The sequence below is a fragment of the Gigantopelta aegis genome, chromosome 2, assembly GCF_016097555.1.
Source record: "Gigantopelta aegis isolate Gae_Host chromosome 2, Gae_host_genome, whole genome shotgun sequence".
Taxonomy (NCBI): Eukaryota; Metazoa; Mollusca; class Gastropoda; order Neomphalida; family Peltospiridae; genus Gigantopelta; species Gigantopelta aegis.
Window position 1 is genome coordinate 27830651 of NC_054700.1, and position 17769 is coordinate 27848419.

Below are 17769 nucleotides of genomic sequence, written 5' to 3' on the forward strand. Positions count from 1 at the left end.
TAGACAGGTGACCACTTATTACAGGTGCATTTACGTTATAAATTGTTTGGGAGGGGAAAATGTGGCCGCTTAAGGCAGGTGACCGCTGAATACAGGTGGCCTTTAGGACAGGTTTAACTGTATTGTATTGCAGTTTAAGATTCCCACCTAGAGATAGTAATATAGTGACAAACGTAGGACCAATGTTTCTTTATGTACATGTACAACATATATACTTTGCTACATCTGCACCATTTCATCATATACATGTAGCGGAAGCGAACTGATTTTTGACAAACTGGCTCAGGATGAAACGTCTGGTACCCACATTGAAAGACTGGTTGCTGTTCTGCATTACGATTACATTACTATTAGAGTAAGACTCTTGGGGTGTCAGTGTATAGAAAAAATGGCAGCAATAACTAAGAACGGTTGTGTTTACATTGTTTATAGTTTAATTACTAAAATAAGATCAGTACGTATATTAGTCTTGGATGGGTCACAGATTACTACTAGTCAAATATTATTTAGTGAAATGTGGTACATGAAAGCAAATGGAAAGAAGAGAATTGTGGATCCGTTTCTTTTCTTTTTGTACAATCGCAGCATTCAGTCGCCAAATTGCGAATTTTAGGAACAATTGGCGAATTTTATTTTAATTTAAGTAATAATTGCTATTTTGTTGGAAAATAACTGGGTTTTGCATTTTTTGAGATAATTTGGTGAAATGTTTTGCTCACCGAGAGCTAGCCCTGAATTCTTCTGGTATATATTCAGGTTTTAACCCACCGTGGCGAAATTGCATGCATCACCATAGAACTGCCACATGGGAACATAACTACATATTTGAAATCTCTTTAAAATTAATATATAATCTGAGTATCAAAAAATAACAAAGAAGATTTTCATATATATATGGCTTCAGTTTACTTCATTATCACATTTTCATTGGCTGGCTCTTGATGAATCCAGCCAACAGACACACGTCTTAGTAACGGCACAAAACTGTAGACAATACCGAGTTCAGGTTGAAATGAGATAAAGATATTTTATTCCGAGAATGTAGAATGTAGTAAGAATTAATCGCTTAAATTTTTTTATAGTGAATCTGAATTTTTTTTAAAGATATTTGGATTCAATTCTGGAATTCAGAGTATGGGATGATAAATCCTGAACGTTTGTCGCCTTGCTTTGCAAGCCTTTTTGCATTGTCCTGCAAGATCGCAAAGTAGCAAGTTTAATGTTAAACCTGACCACTGTACATACGATAAACTTGTGCAACTTAATGTCACTGTAAAAAAGTAAATAGGCCTATTATTAAATAGTGTAAATGACAATCTACCACTGTATAGCTTATCATAAACATATAAGCATGTTGCAACTTAATGTCACTTTAAAAAAGTAAATGAGCCTATTATGAAACAGTGTAAATACCAATCTACCACTGTACATCTTACGATAAGCATGTTACGACTTACTGTCACTTTAAAAATGTAAATAGGCCTATTATAAAATAGTATAAATGCCTATGTACCACTGTATACATGTAGCTTATGATAAACATACATGTATAAACATGTTGCAACTTATTATCACTTTAAAAATGTAAATAGACCTACCTATTACGAAACGGTGCAAATACCAGTCTACCACTGTACATCTTATGATAAACATGTTGTGACTTACTGTCACTATAAAAATGTAAATAGCCTGACCTATTACGAAACGGTGCAATTACCAGTCTACCACTGCACATCTTATGATAAACATGTTGTGACTTACTGTCACTGTAAAAATGTAAATAGCCTGACCTATTACGAAACGGTGCAAATACCAGTCTACCACTGTACATCTTATGATAAACATGTTGTGACTTACTGTCACTATAAAAATGTAAATAGCCTGACCTATTACGAAACGGTGCAAATACCAGTCTACCACTGTACATCTTATGATAAACATGTTGTGACTTACTGTCACTATAAAAATGTAAATAGCCTGACCTATTACGAAACGGTGCAAATACCAGTCTACCACTGTACATCTTATGATAAACATGTTGTGACTTACTGTCACTTTAAAAATGTATATGGGCCCAATACGAAACAATGTAAATGCCAATCTACCACTGTATGGCTTAAGATAAACATATAAACATGTTGCGACTTACTGTCACTTTAAAAATGTAAATGGGCCTATTACGAAACAGTGTAAATACCAATCTACCACTGTATGGCTTATGATAAACATATAAACATGTTGTGACTTACTGTCACTTTAAAAATGTAAATGGGCCTATTACGAAACAGTGTAAAGGCCAATGTAGCCCAAAGCTGTGTGTACATGATAATGATGTATGAATTACCTGGATGTGTTTGGGTTGGACACTTGACACACCGAGACCGTGGACACTGTAGTATACTGACAGTAAACTGTACCACTAGAAGATACACGTCTTTCCAGTCGAGTAAACAACACGGTTGCTCCTGGCAACAAGCCGAGAGGATACGATATATTGTCCAGGTTCATGTACACTTGTACAGACTGTCTCTGAAAAGCACCAACCTCAAGACAAACGGTTCTTCTCTTCAGTATTGATATTCCTACAATGCATTTAATAGACCGTAAAATTCTACCATTACAAAACTGAAATCTAGTTAAGAGAGTCTGCGTGTGATTGTGCGTGTGTGCAGGTTAATTTATAATTTTTATCACTTTTGTTAATTAGTAGAAAAACTAAAATTTGATAAAACTAAAATTTCTTTCTCCACAAAGCTGACTTTCTTCACTATATATACAGGTAAATAAATGTAAAGCTGTTTTATTTACATATATATATTTTTAAACATTCTTCACTATATATAAGTAAATACATGCAAAGCTGTTTTATTTACATTTATATATATATATTAAACAAATGCACATAAATATAGGCAATTTGCGCTATTTTGAAAATAATTGTTCATTATCATTTTACCATTATATATATATATTAATAGAACAATTCAATGTTTTACAAACTAATTGCAATTAGCTATATATATACAGATATACAATTATGTTGTATTCTATATTGCATAATTTATTTTACCATCTGACGCTATATAACTATAACTAAAACGTGCTGAGTGTGTTGTTAAATAAAACATTTCTTACTTCTCACTTTGCATTGTTACCATACCAGGTTTAATTTTCGATGCAACAGCTATTTAACACACCTAAAGTTTTGTTTCTTGTCTCCAGTTCCTCACTGTCATATGAATGTATCTGGATCTTCTCGGAAGTGGCTACATTCTGATCCAAATGTTTGCGGGTTACAATCTGTCCACTAAAGCTCACAACTGTCCCTGAAAAACTAATCATTTGAAACTTACAAAATATTTACACTTTTCTAATTCAGGTGCCATTAAAACAATCCTCCTTTTATTCCATAGTTTTACTGGATTAAGAATTTTAAGACAAACAAATAAAAGATGCTTCATTTGTGGATTAAAACTGACAAAACAATACATGACTTTGTTATTATGCGCAAACCAGAAATACAGGCACTTGTACATTTAAATATATCATAATACATCTATTAAGTTTGACAATGAAATGTATGTTAAAGTAAACAACCCTTGCAATTAAGAAAATTACTGCGGCAAAAAAAAAAAAATGCTGTGCTAAAATAGTGTCCACAGCAATTTTAACATTAACATGTTTGCAACCAAGTCTGTAGATTGCGAGTAAATCTGAATGATGAGTTTATTTGTTTTGTTTGACAATGCACTGTAAGATTCATTTATACCAATGACGGTATCCGTTGATTGAAAGTGACATAACAGTTAACATGCAAATGACACATGCTCGATCAAGAACAATGGGGTTGTAAGGGAATGACAATTTATCATATACAGCGTAGTCAGTCCGCTGTAACCTGCCAGTTCAATCTTTATCTTTTAATAATATTACATCAAATTGTCAGAATATATTTAATGCATTATAGAATTAAATAATTTTGTTTAATAATGTCATACATGTATTTTCTGTTAGGAAATCTTTTACCAAGACCTAATGCCCCCATTACAAACCCAAGTAAATTGTATTGTTTTTGATTGTTTTTTTAATCAGGTGACTTTGCACCAGAAGACCTCTCTATATATACATGTGTATGTACATGTATATCTACAAATATCTCATCATCACGCCTACTTCAATGACTTGTTGGAGTGTATGTTGAAAAAATTTCGGAACATAAAACACCTGTACTAAACCACAGCCATAAGCAAACGAGATGGGGGATGGGGATGGGGGGTGTCAAATGCCCCCTCCCCCAGGTGCTGAAGCAAAACCTCAAATTTGGGCAAAAATAATAGAGATATTTGGACAAAATGTGCTGACCCAAGACCTTTTCACCATGTATTCCCATCAATCTACCCTCAAAATTAGCTGTTATTCATGTAAAATGTGTTGTGATTAATTTGCTACCCTATATCTCTGTTTGGTAGTAATGTTAATATCGATAAATGTTATACAGATTTGGACATTTTCGTTTAATTTGGGCAAAAGCCAGCCTGCCCCCCCCCCCCCCCCCCCCCCAAACAAAAATGTTTTCAGTTCACAAAGTATGTTTTATTTTTAACAATAAGGAAAAAATACATCTTGGGGGTGGGGGGGAATCCAATATATAAAAAAACCAAGAATGCTGTGGCGAATGAAAACCTCCGCGGCATTGCTGACTGACACAGACGGTTGCAGGGGTTAAGTAAACATGCAAGTGTCGAGCCATTAAAATACAATTACTGTATGCTCACCTTTCTGATAAAATTTCCTCAACTGTATCGAGAGGAGCTGGTTCTAATCTCTGCTTTATGTCCTGAAATCGAACAGCAGTAATAGAAATAAGCAAAAAATGTTACTACATGTAGTGCACTGGATAAACAGATCCAGAAATCTATTTGTCTGCCAATATTTTTACTTGTCCAAATAAATGGTTTGTTTTATTAAAGTACCAGGATGATGTTTGTAATTACTCAAAATGAAACTGCACTGAAACATTTACTTGTCCACTGGACAACCACCGAGGCATATTTTGCTTGTCCGAATAGATTTTCAGTTGTCGGGACAAACGGACAAGTGCCTATTTTGAACACTGAACAGTACGACCGCTTGTAATGACAACACATGCTACTCAACTGTATTAGTCCAGAGCACATTTGAATGAATGGTCCATTTTTTATAAAAGCATGAAACTTGGCGCACACACATACTACACATCATAGACATTAATCTTAAGATTGGAGGCATTCTCAATATGACCTGTGTTGACAATGGCGGCCATTTTTCAAAATGGCCACCATGTCAATTTCGCAATATAAAAGCATGCATGGTCAAAATAACCCTAAATAATTTTATTGTTATTTTATGTTTAACTACTTTCATTTTGAACCTCTAGAATTAAATACATAATTAGAAAATTGACTTCAGAGGTCATTTCAGTGTCATAACTGTAAAAAATTAATATAAATTCTTAATGATGTTTTTCAGTTTTTTCAGATGGTTACGTTCTAAAAGAACTTGATTTTGGTCACGTTCATGGGGATGGGGATGGGGGTGGGGATTGTACTGCTGTTTTGTGAACATCCTTAGCTGGTAAATGTTATTATGTTAATATGCAATGTGCAATGCATGCAAGCAAAACGAATTACTTTATAAATATACACATACACATATTTTAACTGTACATTGGAAAAAACTTGGTGTTTTCTCTTTTATGGACACATTACCTGTCCTCAAACAAGTGCACTCCCCACTACGGCTAGTAGTCTGGTCCGAACATCCCAAAAGCCAATGGGATGGCCTAAATTCTTCTACTGTATGCTCCCTCTAGTTCCAGTAATGTTAAAAAGAAAATAGTACTATTTGAAGAAACAAAAAGACACTGGTAGATGCAGATCTATACTCACTTCAGACAATCCCTTTACTGTAGAGGAAAGAACTTTCTCAACTGAGATGTCATCATCCACTTGATAACACATCCTGGCATGCGAAAACTCCACAGCTGCTTTTAGTTTCGTTCCATAGAATGCCTTAAGTTTAAACAAGGGTTTAGTTCCCTTGGATATCAGTCTGTAAAATGATCCCATTTGCAAGCATTCATACCACCTCACGGACCTGCCATGAAACACCACAACCACTGGTATAACGCTGCATCCAGAGTCCACGGGGCTGCTGTCAGCATCATCTTCAGCTTTCCGATCACCTACTACACCCACGGAGGTCTTACTTCTAGCACCAGACATCCTGTATGCTACGTCCGAATCGGAAATCTCTGCTGGTTCATGACCCATTTCTGTTGAGTCACCAACAAAATAACCTAGAGCACAGAATACCAGTGCCCTGCTGGTCGTGAATGTTTTAACCATGAGGGACTCCACGTGAGTTACATAAAGCAGCTGAGTAGCCCTCTCACTGACTGATGGTCTGCTTCCAGGGACACCTTCAGTAGGTGGCAACCTCATTAGTTTAGTGGATGGTTCACAACTCTCAGGTGGCCATTCATCTCTGGTGTCAAGAAACACACAGTCTGTCAACGATATCTGCAGGTATGTCACGTACCGCGATTGTAAAACATGTGCTCTGTCAATTTGACGACAGTCTGCCATGTCTGTATTGAGAAAGCGTTCTGTAACTACTTCACACTTACTGACACCAACGAGGCAGTGACTCAGAGCTGGCTGCACCTTAGGGCAGGTGATGGGTTTACCCTGGGAGACCTCGAGACAATGGTGATCACAAGTGTGTTCAGCCGTAGCCGCAGAACAGACCACAATGACATTAATGCTTCCCGTGTCATCACGCAGTACGAGACGCCCACTTACAGACGAAAACTCGAACCGTCCAACGAGAATCTGCACAAAACAAACAACATAATAAGAACAGGAAGGAAGGAACTGTTTTATTTAATGACACACTCAACACATTTTATTTACAGTAATATGGTGTCAGACATATGGTTAAGGACAACAGAGAATTAATAGAGAAAACCCGCTGTCTCCACTTCATGGGCTTCTTTTTTCGATTAGCAGAAAGGGATCTTTTATATGCACCATCCCAGACAGGAAAGCCCATACCATGGCCTTTGATGTACCATAAGAAGAACAGATAACACACAAAATACTTTAAATCATGAAATTAATGCAAGCAAGATATTAATGCGAAAAATGATTAGTTGACATTATATTATTTAACTAGAAAAACAAGAAACCACCACGCGTGTGTCTATTAGAATGAAAGTGCTATGTTATGTCGTTTAGAAAGTAATCATGTTATGAACAAGATAACACAAACATAAAAGAAATGTATTCTGGACTAGCAAAATGAACAAGGAATTGTTGTTGTTGTTGTTACTAGGTAGGTGTATTATTTTAGATCCACAACGTGTTATTTCTGTAGTGCTGGGCAAAAGAGATACAGGAAATTACTACCGACTAACACAAATGGCTAGGTTTCACTGGTTTGACTGTCAAAACAAATGCCAACTTCTATTGTTTAATTGATGAAAGCCAAAACTAAATTAAATTCTGTGAAAACAACTCATAATTTTTTGTTTTTCAGTGTGATCTTTAAAAGTTGTAGTTGCCAGATGCAATAACAAAAATACATGTTGTAGTGTGTACCTGTCCCAATGCAGTAATATCATGACGCATTATTTTCATATTTTACAGTAAATAATTATTTTGAAAAAAATAGTCTTGATGTTGTAACTCGTAGTGATTATGCTCGTAGATACTGAATTTGCATTTCAGTACTGGCTCCCACCAAGAGCGAGTTTAGTGATCCAATAGGGATGTGTAAGACCACTATACCGATTGCTCACTCTCACACTAATGACTATAACAACAATCATTTTGCAAGATGTTAATGCAATTAAAATGGTGTCAGTATGAGTGTTTAGTGCTATAAAAAATATGATAAACATAATTAAATAAATGTTATTTTGATGGATTTTATTTGCTGAAGTAAATTGTAAAAATCACACAATGAAAACAAAAATTGATTGCGAACAAAGTATGGGTTACGGTCAAATACAAAACATAACCAATACAAGATGTTGGATTGTGATTGTAGTTATTGACAACTGTATTAATGTATAACAAGCAGTCACAGATTACCAATGCATGGAACATTTCATTCAGTATCACATCACAAATACAAGTTTCAGAAATCGTTACACAATCTTAAAACATTAATCTTCTGACTACTGAAGTTGAGATATCTCACCCGATGTCACTCCAGTCGACATACTGTACACTGTATACAGTGCATTCCCCAATTCATATTTCCCACCGTTTTGCACATGGCACTCATCAGAAATAATAATACGACAGGAAATAGATTAACTGTTAGTATGGCAGCTTTAGGTTTTTGTTTTTCAATGGAAAATACCTGATAATTTTGAGTTAAAAATGTGATTTTCGGCAACATTAAAAAAAACAAATCTAGTCAGAAAAACACAGTTATTGGGATTAATGGACATAAACACTGGACATCTGGCCACAAATGCCTGTAAGTAAACACTACTTTTAAAAAAATTTCCTTAATTTTAATCAACATTAACTGAAATAAAAATTTGAAAACCCCATGAAAATAATACTTACAGATTCAAATATGAACTTTATTTTATGTATTTATAAAATATATAAGTGAAAATATGTGAGTAAAAGTTATAAACTTGTACCCAGTCAACATAGTTTTTGTCAGAAACTAAGCCAGTAGTTTGAAGGTTAAATAGTTAATTGCTATTCAGTTTTCAGTTTAATTACCAACTGTTCAGGGCTGGAAAATTAAAATATGCCCGGATGCTATTTTTTAAAAATTAGCAGGCCAAAAACAATACAGCCTATTGGAAATAAGACAGTAACACATGAGTCCAGGGTTTGGGTGTATGGAAAATTAGGACCTCTGAGATGTATTTTAGAGCATTAAAAAATTAAAATAGAACAGAATCAGGAGCTCAGTCTCAGCTAAATAGAAGATGAGATGATCGTAAATACATCTGTCTCTTAAAAACTGACCTGCAATATTTTGGTAATTTTCTATTTTGCCTGAAAGGTCTAAAAAATGGACTGCTTTTTTCAGCCCGCTATTCTGAACACTGCTGCTGCTAATCAACATTTTGAAAACATACAGTTCCCTGCAGTGTCTGTAGCATGGATTTACCTGCTGTGGACTCTTCGTGATGACTCGAGGGAGGTAACTCCAGTACAATTGTTGGTTCAGTTCACTGGCAGGCATGTCATGGGATGAGTACTTCTTTTTAAGGGTACTTAGATCTTGATCCAAGCTATCAGTTGACTCATGCAGTCCTTTTATTTCTGCAAGCATGGGGATTCTCCTCCCGGACAACTATACACAACAAAGTTACAACATATTTTTATTTATTATATGTATTTGAACTTTTTGTGAACCCAAAACAAATATTTTGAATGCAAGGTTGTATATTCATTAATTATTAAAAAAGTAAATAAACAAGAACATGTACCGTATATATCAGTGTATTAGCAGATTCTGTGGATAAGCCGAACCCTTAGTTTTAAAAACAATTCTGGTCAGAAAAGCACTGTTATTGGAAATAATGGACATAAATACTGGACAGCTGGCCACAAATGCCCGTAAGTAAACGTGACTTTTTCAATTTTTTGCCTAATTTTAATCAACATCAACTGATATAAAATATCATAAAAATTTGAAAAAAACCCACAAAAATAATACTTACCGATTAAAATATGAACTTTATTTTATGTACCGTATATCGCTGTGTATTAGCCGACTCCATGCATTAGCCGACCCCCTAGTTTCACCCTCCAAATCGGCTTTAAAATTATCGACCTTGTATATAAGCCGACCCCCCTATATAAAACTAACCAAGTCAGATGTCTGTGTGGTCTCTACAAAATGACAAAGTACATCTGCTTTCAAACGTCATTTGTCACAGCAAACTTATCCGGAAGCAGTAGCCGATTTCTATTTATAGAAACGGTGTCCGGTTAATTTATTTCTCGTAAAATATAAGTACCAAGATAGCGAAATATACCTAAACATTCTTGATTGCAGCCACACGTTAAAAACACAGTGACTGTTTGCATTGTTGATTGTGCTAATCGGTCTTTTCATTACTAGTCGGCTATACCCTACCATACCCAACCACCCGTGTCGATTAATCCCAAGCCGACAAACAAAACAAATGAAGCTGGAACAATTAACGTGTTCACCGGTTTAGTAAGCAGTTTTGTAATGACACGTGACCTGCGAAGTTTTCCGAAATTGTTTTGATCGGTCACTATTTATTGTTGTTTAAACAGATAAATATTACTAAATAACTTTTAAACACCAACATTTATTAAAGATGAACATATATATACAATTTTAATATCTTTTATTTGTAATAGCTTGTGTTAAAATGCAATATTAAACCTTTATGAAAGCGGAAATGCAGAGCACAATAATGACAATAGATCGAGTCGAGCCGTGACGTCACTATTCTAACTTTACATTTCTAGTAAAATGTTGACTCCTTAGATAAGCCGACCCCAGCCTTTGACTTGATAAATTTTGTATCAAAAAGTCGGCTAATACACAGCGATATACGGTATTTATAAAACATTTAAGTGAATACATGTGAGTAAAAATTATAAACTTGTACCCACTAAATGTAGGTTTTTTTAAAAATTAGTCCAGTAGTCTAAAGGTTAAGTAAACTGTTACCGAATGAATCCAAATAACCAGTTAACTAAGAAAGTTGCTCACTTAAGAGTTATTCATTTTTTAAATGCTAGATTGATTATATACAGAGTTTAACTGTGGAATGATATCGATTTTCATTAGTTTTCCATCAAAAAATTATTACAACAATCTTCTTTGTTAATAAGTTTGTGTGGGTTGCTTTTTATTCATTCCATTCTTGTTTGGGTATTAAATGACAAATGTGAGTAAAAATTCTGACGAAGTAGTTAAAAAATACAACTACCAGTCCGACGGGCGATCTGTCTTGTTGATTTTGTTTGCCACGTGATGTTGATCATTTACCAGGTATTCTTAATAATGTTTTGTCAATATATCTATATATATATATATATATAATATTTGAAGTGAAGACACTGTATATTATAATATTGTTAATAATATATCATTCTATAGACTGGCGGACTAGTAGAAATTATTGCGGGCTAAATTTTAGTTGGTTCTGGTCCTAGTGAAATATGTTCCATTTCTGCACCCTTGCAGGGACACAGCAGGGAGATTTTGTATTTGTTACACTGCATTTCACACATAGATTTCTGTAGGTTCCATTGAGAGTTGACAATTAGTTTTTGGTTCCATGTAAAGGATAGGGAACATTTTGTTCACTATTGTGTCGCGATTCGCTACATAGGTTTTAGAGATCGCCGTCTATACTACAGACAATTCTTTTTAAGGATAAAACATTATAAGAAACATTTTGAATTGTATTTTTCAATTCTGTGCATCAAATGATAAAATGAAACACAGTATTTGGAATAATGAAGCAATTTACAGCTGATTATAATTATGTACATGTAGCTTAATGTACTTTATATAACCATACATGTACATCCCCGTCAGTGGGCCCATTGGGCTATTTCTCGTTCCAGCCAGTGCACCACGAATGGTATACAAAGGCGTGGTATGATCTATTCTGTCTGTGGTATGGTGCATATAAAAGATCCCTTACTGAATGTAACTATTGTGTGGGTTTCCTCTCTCAGACTATAAGTCAAAATTACCAAATATTTGACATCCAATAGCCGATGATAAATAAATCAATGTGCTCTAGTGGATTCATCAAGCAAAACAAACTTTAACTTTTTATATTTAACAATAATTATATACATTAGTGTTATTTACCATTAAATGAAATAAAGTTTGTTTTGTTTAACGACACCACTAGAGCACACTGATTTGTCAATCATTGGCTATTGGATATCAAACATATATGGTAATTTTGGCATAGTCTTAGAGAGGAAACCCGCTACAGTGTTCATTAGTAGAAAGGGAGTTTTTATATGCACCATCTCACAGACAGGATAACACATACCACAGCCTTTGATACATCAGTCATGGTGCACTGGCTGGAACGAGAAATAACCCAATGGGCCCACCGACTGGGATCAATCCCAAACCAATCGCACATCAAGCGAGCACTTAACCACTGGGCTACATCCTGCCCCCCCATTAAATGAATGCAAATTACAAAAACATTTTGTACAATAAAACCAACCTCACCCACCAACAGGTGACAGCAATGTGGTATTGTCAGAAATTCACCAACAAAATTTCTTGGATGATGCTTCAACCAAGAACAAACTGAAGACAAAATATGTGACACTATCTCTTCAGCATGTGTTGGGCCCCTGTGAAAATAAATCAAACTTGTAAAATTAATCGCCTGTCAGCTTTGTAAAGGTACATGTAATGTCAAATGAATCAAACTTGTAAAATTAATCGCCTGTCAGCTTTGTAAAGGTACATGTAATGTCAAATGAATCAAAGAATAAGGATTTTCCAACTACAGTGGACTCTTTGTGTAAACCAGATTCCAGGGGACTGATAAAATGTGCCGGTATATACAAAGTTCTGGATTAGACAGATGTCACCAGCCCTCTAAATAGGCTAGTATATCTCAGTTGTAACGGATTAGTAGGTTACAGTAAATGGTATATCTCAGTTGTAAGTGATTATTAGGTTAAACAGTATATCTCAGTAGTAACAGATTATTAGGTTAATCAGTATATCTCAGTTATAACGGATTAGTAGGTTAAATGGTATATCTCAGTTGTAACGGATTAGTAGGTTAAACGGTATATCTCAGTTATAATGGATTAGTAGGTTAAACGGTATATCTCAATCGTAAGTGATTAGTAGGTTAAATGGTATATCTCAGTCGTAATCGATTAGTAGGTTAAACGGTATATCTCAATTGTAAGTGATTAGTAGGTTAAACGGTATATCTCAGTCGTAATCGATTAGTAGGTTAAATGGTATATCTTAGTTATAACGGATTAGTAGGTTAAATGGTATATCTCAGTTGTAATTGATTAGTAGGTTAAACGGTATATCTCAGTTGTAACTGATTAGTAGGTTAAATGGTATATCTCAGTTGTAATCGATTAGTAAGTTAAACGGTATATCTCAGTTGTAATCGATTAGTAGTTTAAACGGTATATCTCAGTTGTAACTGATTAGTAGGTTAAATGGTATATCTCAGTTGTAATCGATTAGTAAGTTAAACGGTATATCTCAGTTGTAATCGATTAGTAGTTTAAACGGTATATCTCAGTTGTAACTGATTAGTAGGTTAAACGGTATATCTCAGTTGTAATCGATTAGTAGGTTAAATGGTATATCTCAGTCGTAAGTGATTAGTACGTTAAACGGTATATCTCAGTTGTAAGTGATTAGTAGGTTAAATGGTATATCTCAGTCGTAAGTGATTAGTAGGTTAAACGGTATATCTCAGTTGTAACCGATTAGTAGGTTAAATGGTATATCTCAGTAGTAACCGATTAGTAGGTTAAACGGTATATCTCAGTTGTAACCGATTAGTAGGTTAAACGGTATATCTCAGTTGTAACCGACTAGTAGGTTAAACGGTATATCTCAGTAGTAACCGACTAGTAGGTTAAACGGTATATCTCAGTAGTAACCGACTAGTAGGTTAAACGGTATATCTCAGTAGTAACCGACTAGTAGGTTAAACGGTATATCTCAGTAGTAACCGACTAGTAGGTTAAATGGTATATCTCAGTAGTAACCGACTAGTAGGTTAAATGGTATATCTCAGTAGTAACCGACTAGTAGGTTAAATGGTATATCTCAGTAGTAACCGACTAGTAGGTTAAACGGTATATCTCAGTTGTAACGGATTAGTAGGTTAAACGGTATATCTCAGTTGTAACCGATTAGTAGGTTAAATGGTATATCTCAGTTGTAACGGATTAGTAGGTTAAACGGTATATCTCAGTTGTAACCGATTAGTAGGTTAAATGGTATATCTCAGTAGTAACCGATTAGTAGGTTAAATGGTATATCTCAATAGTAACCGATTAGTACATGTAGGTTAAAGACCCGTTAAATAATACCAGTAAAAAATGTGACGGTAGCGTCCATGAAAGCTTTTAATATATAACTGGTACTTATCTGTGCTATACAAATCGGGGAAACACTGCTTTAATAGACACCTTCGAAGACGTACCAATCCGATCAAAACTCCTTTACCTCTTTAATTTATTATTAATTTAAAACAGTCTACTTTTATAAGGTAATAGATCAGAACGTCTGATAAGGCTAATTCATTTATACTGTTCATATAGTTATTGAAAAAAGAAAGGAACTGAATTAAATAGTGGCTTCTGTAGCCTACACAAATGAACTTGTTACGGAAATCAGCGAAGTTGGTAAAATTGTCTCGATTAGTTCATAACTGTTAGCCTACAAAGCTTACGCGAGGTCCCAAAAATGGCAAGCGTGTAACTTTTTATTTCTTTAAAAAAGAAATGAAATTTAGACCAAAAAAATTCAAAAGTAGACGGAAAAATAAAAAGAAGGAAAAGAAAAGTCTTTTTTTAATATTTGTTTTAACGTCTATTATTTTTATTATTTTATCTTTAAAAAATTTCAAATAAAACTTCATTTAAATGTGTATTCCAGCCAGAGGTTAATTAATGTACATCTGTTACTTATGTGTGTGTGTGTGTGTGTGTATGTATGTATGTGTGTCTGTGTGTGTGTACAAAATATATAACAGTAATCAGTGATCATAGCCAACTATTTAATTTTTGTTTGTTTCAATGTGTTTGTTAGAAAGTCCCAGACCATGTGACTGGAACATGATATGATGTGCAGTAGAGCTAAGATCACTTCCTAAAACAGAGCCCTGGTAACCTATGGGTTACGACATATTTATCAAGTTTATGGTTCCCATTATTATTACTATAAAATGCCATAGCAGATACACTAATACTTTGTTATTCATTCATATCACTGCTCTCATTGTACTGATACTTGGATGTATATTTAATCACAACTGATCAAATGTTACAGGGTGTAGTTTTTGTTTAATAAGATTTTGTGGAGTACAAAGTATCGTGCTCGACTTTCATGACATGCATTAACCTCCCGCAGGAAGCCAAACCATTCTCGCCTATTTCAACCCCTGCAATGCCCCCTCCCCCCACCCACCCCCGACACCAAAGCATGTAACTTACTTTGCTATAACCTTGATTCTTTTCACCATGTCCAAGAGGCTACTGATATCCCTGCCATTCAGACCAAAGTTTGTAATCAGCTTGACCACTTGATTACTTGGAGAAAATGTATCAACCTGAAATGGATGTAACAAGCTCTTTTACATTTATCGTAATGTGTTAAACTGTATAAAAAGGAAGCATCTAAAACAAAGGTTAAAGCTATTATGGTCAAACACCTTTAACTGAATGTGTCAATAAACTGTATAAAAACGAAGCATCTAAAACCTGGTCAACACCTTTGTCTGAATGTGTTCATAAACTGCATAAACTATAAAAAGGAAACATCTAAAAAGGTTAACACTATGAGGGTCAAACACCTTAATGTGACTGGATTGTGGATTAGAGCAGTTTTCCTCCACTTTTATACAAGACATCACACAGCAGTGCAAATGAATTCTTGGTTCCTGAAAAATAATAAAACAAAATCATAACACTTCTAATGTCATATACTACCAGACACAAAGTCAAATATGGAATAGCACAACTTTAGTAACAGGTTTTGGTTTTTATTCTGTAAAGTTTACAAAATTAAATGAAAACAGGGCATTTTGACCAGCACATAAACAAGAATGGAAAGGAAGCACGTTGTTTTGCATCTTTGTACTGGATGTTTAAGAGTTAAGTTGATATTTTCAACTTGAATAGCCCTGTCCAGTTTTCCAATATTCACTGTCACAAGAAGACCAATCTGTCTGCCTGTTGTAAAAGGCCTCTGAAGTAATATTGAAAGAAAGAAAGAAATGCTTTATTTAACGACGCACTAAACACATTTTATTTACGGTTATATGGCGTCAGACATATGGTTAAGGACCACACAGATTTTGAGAGGAAACCCGCTGTCGCCACTACATGGGCTACTCTTTCCGATTAGCAGCAAGGGATCTTTTATTTGTGCTTCCCACAGGCAGGATAGCACAAACCATGGCCTTTGTTGAACCAGTTATGGATCACTGGTAGGTGCAAGTGGTTTACACCTACCCATTGAGCTTTGTGGAGCACTCACTCAGGGTTTGGAGTCGGTATCTGGATTAAAAATCCCATGCCTCGACTGGGATCCGAACTCGGTACCTACCAGCCTGTATGCTGATGGCCTAACCACAACGCCACCGAGGCTGGTTTCCTGAAGTAATATTGAGACCCAGCCTTAACTCCCTTTAATAAGCATTCTGAGAGTACTGCTACAGCAATACCTGTCCCCTACCAGGCCCAACAAATGTTCATATCTCCTGAGTGAAAGGGCCATAACTCTGAAAAATGGGTAAATTGCCATGAAAATCAAACGTGATCTGTAACTGTACATGGTAAAGCTATACAAAACATTTCAGCTCAATATCTTAAGGCATTCCGAAGAAAAAAGTCTGGACAATAAATGTTCTATCTTCTAAGTTAAAGGGCCATAATTCTGTTAAAAAATGAGTAAATATGCTATGAAAGTCAAACCTGATCTGTAACAGTATATGGTAAAGCTAAACACAAAATTTCAGTGCAATATCTTGAGGCATTCCAAAACAAAGGTGGGGAAATATATGTGGGACAGACGGTCAGAGACAAAGTCCATAGTCCCCTCTGGTTGGACCTGTAGGGGACTAACAGGGAACATTTTGTTTTCAAAATCTTGATTAGCATTGATATTAATAGCAATGTATCTAGTCAACTGCAATTCATTAGCAACTACTGCTTGTTTAAAAAGTGTGTAGTGATCATTAAAATTGCATAGTGAATCGCGACGCAATTCTGCACAAAATGTTCCCTGACCAACAAAGCAAAACCATCAAAATCAATTTCAAAATACTGTAACTATAGTCCTCCCCATCCTCATACAAAAATGTTTTTTATTAATAATTTCAGTTTGGTTTGATGTCAGAAAAAAAGTAAAAGAGTTTTGGAAATAAAAAACCCCCACCTATTTTTGGGTGCAAGTTACAAAACAATTGGCTCAGAAATAAATAACTTGCAGTAAAAGCCACGTTATGACAGTAAAACGGGTATGGCGCCATACCCAATTCTTTTGGCAGATTTAATTTTTTTGACAAATTAATTACTCTTATTATTACTGTATGATTTTCTTAACTTTAACCCTAAACTTGACCTATTTTCTTTTTGAAGGAGCCCCCCTCCCCCCCCCCCCCCCCCCCATACCCCCATTGATTGTGGTTGCATTCATTTCCATAGTGCCATACCCCAAAATTTCTTTCTGGCAGAAACATTGTATACCTCTCTGAATTCTTCACGATGAGTGTTGTAGACTACAATTCGTGTTCCAATTTTCAAGAATACAAACTTATGCCTGGCTGGTAGTGCACTCACATGCAATCTAAAAATTAAAATAACATTTTTAACACAGATCAGGTTTTGGAAACATTTGAACAACAACAACAACAACAACAAAAAACCACAACCCACACACACCAGTAAAACAGCCCTTCTGAGTGCTGTTAATAATTTCTTTTACCACTGGGGATTGTTTACATATGCATGCCTC

At 35.1% G+C, this 17769-nt stretch overlaps 1 protein-coding gene across 3 annotated transcripts in view; it reads right to left on the reverse strand.

Annotated features, from left to right (window-relative positions):
• LOC121383402 (CST complex subunit CTC1-like) overlaps positions 1 to 17769 on the reverse strand; it is a 55061-nt gene that overhangs the window by 16580 nt on the left and 20712 nt on the right. For all 3 annotated transcript variants that reach the window (XM_041513418.1, XM_041513410.1, XM_041513428.1), the window contains 9 exons: positions 17502 to 17601; positions 15605 to 15691; positions 15246 to 15361; positions 12260 to 12392; positions 9184 to 9369; positions 5928 to 6872; positions 4776 to 4837; positions 3198 to 3334; positions 2345 to 2582 (listed from right to left, as the gene is read on the reverse strand). In XM_041513418.1, coding sequence (XP_041369352.1) covers positions 2345 to 2582; positions 3198 to 3334; positions 4776 to 4837; positions 5928 to 6872; positions 9184 to 9369; positions 12260 to 12392; positions 15246 to 15361; positions 15605 to 15691; positions 17502 to 17601 — 2004 coding nt within the window. The remainder of the gene's footprint in view (positions 1 to 2344; positions 2583 to 3197; positions 3335 to 4775; positions 4838 to 5927; positions 6873 to 9183; positions 9370 to 12259; positions 12393 to 15245; positions 15362 to 15604; positions 15692 to 17501; positions 17602 to 17769) is intronic.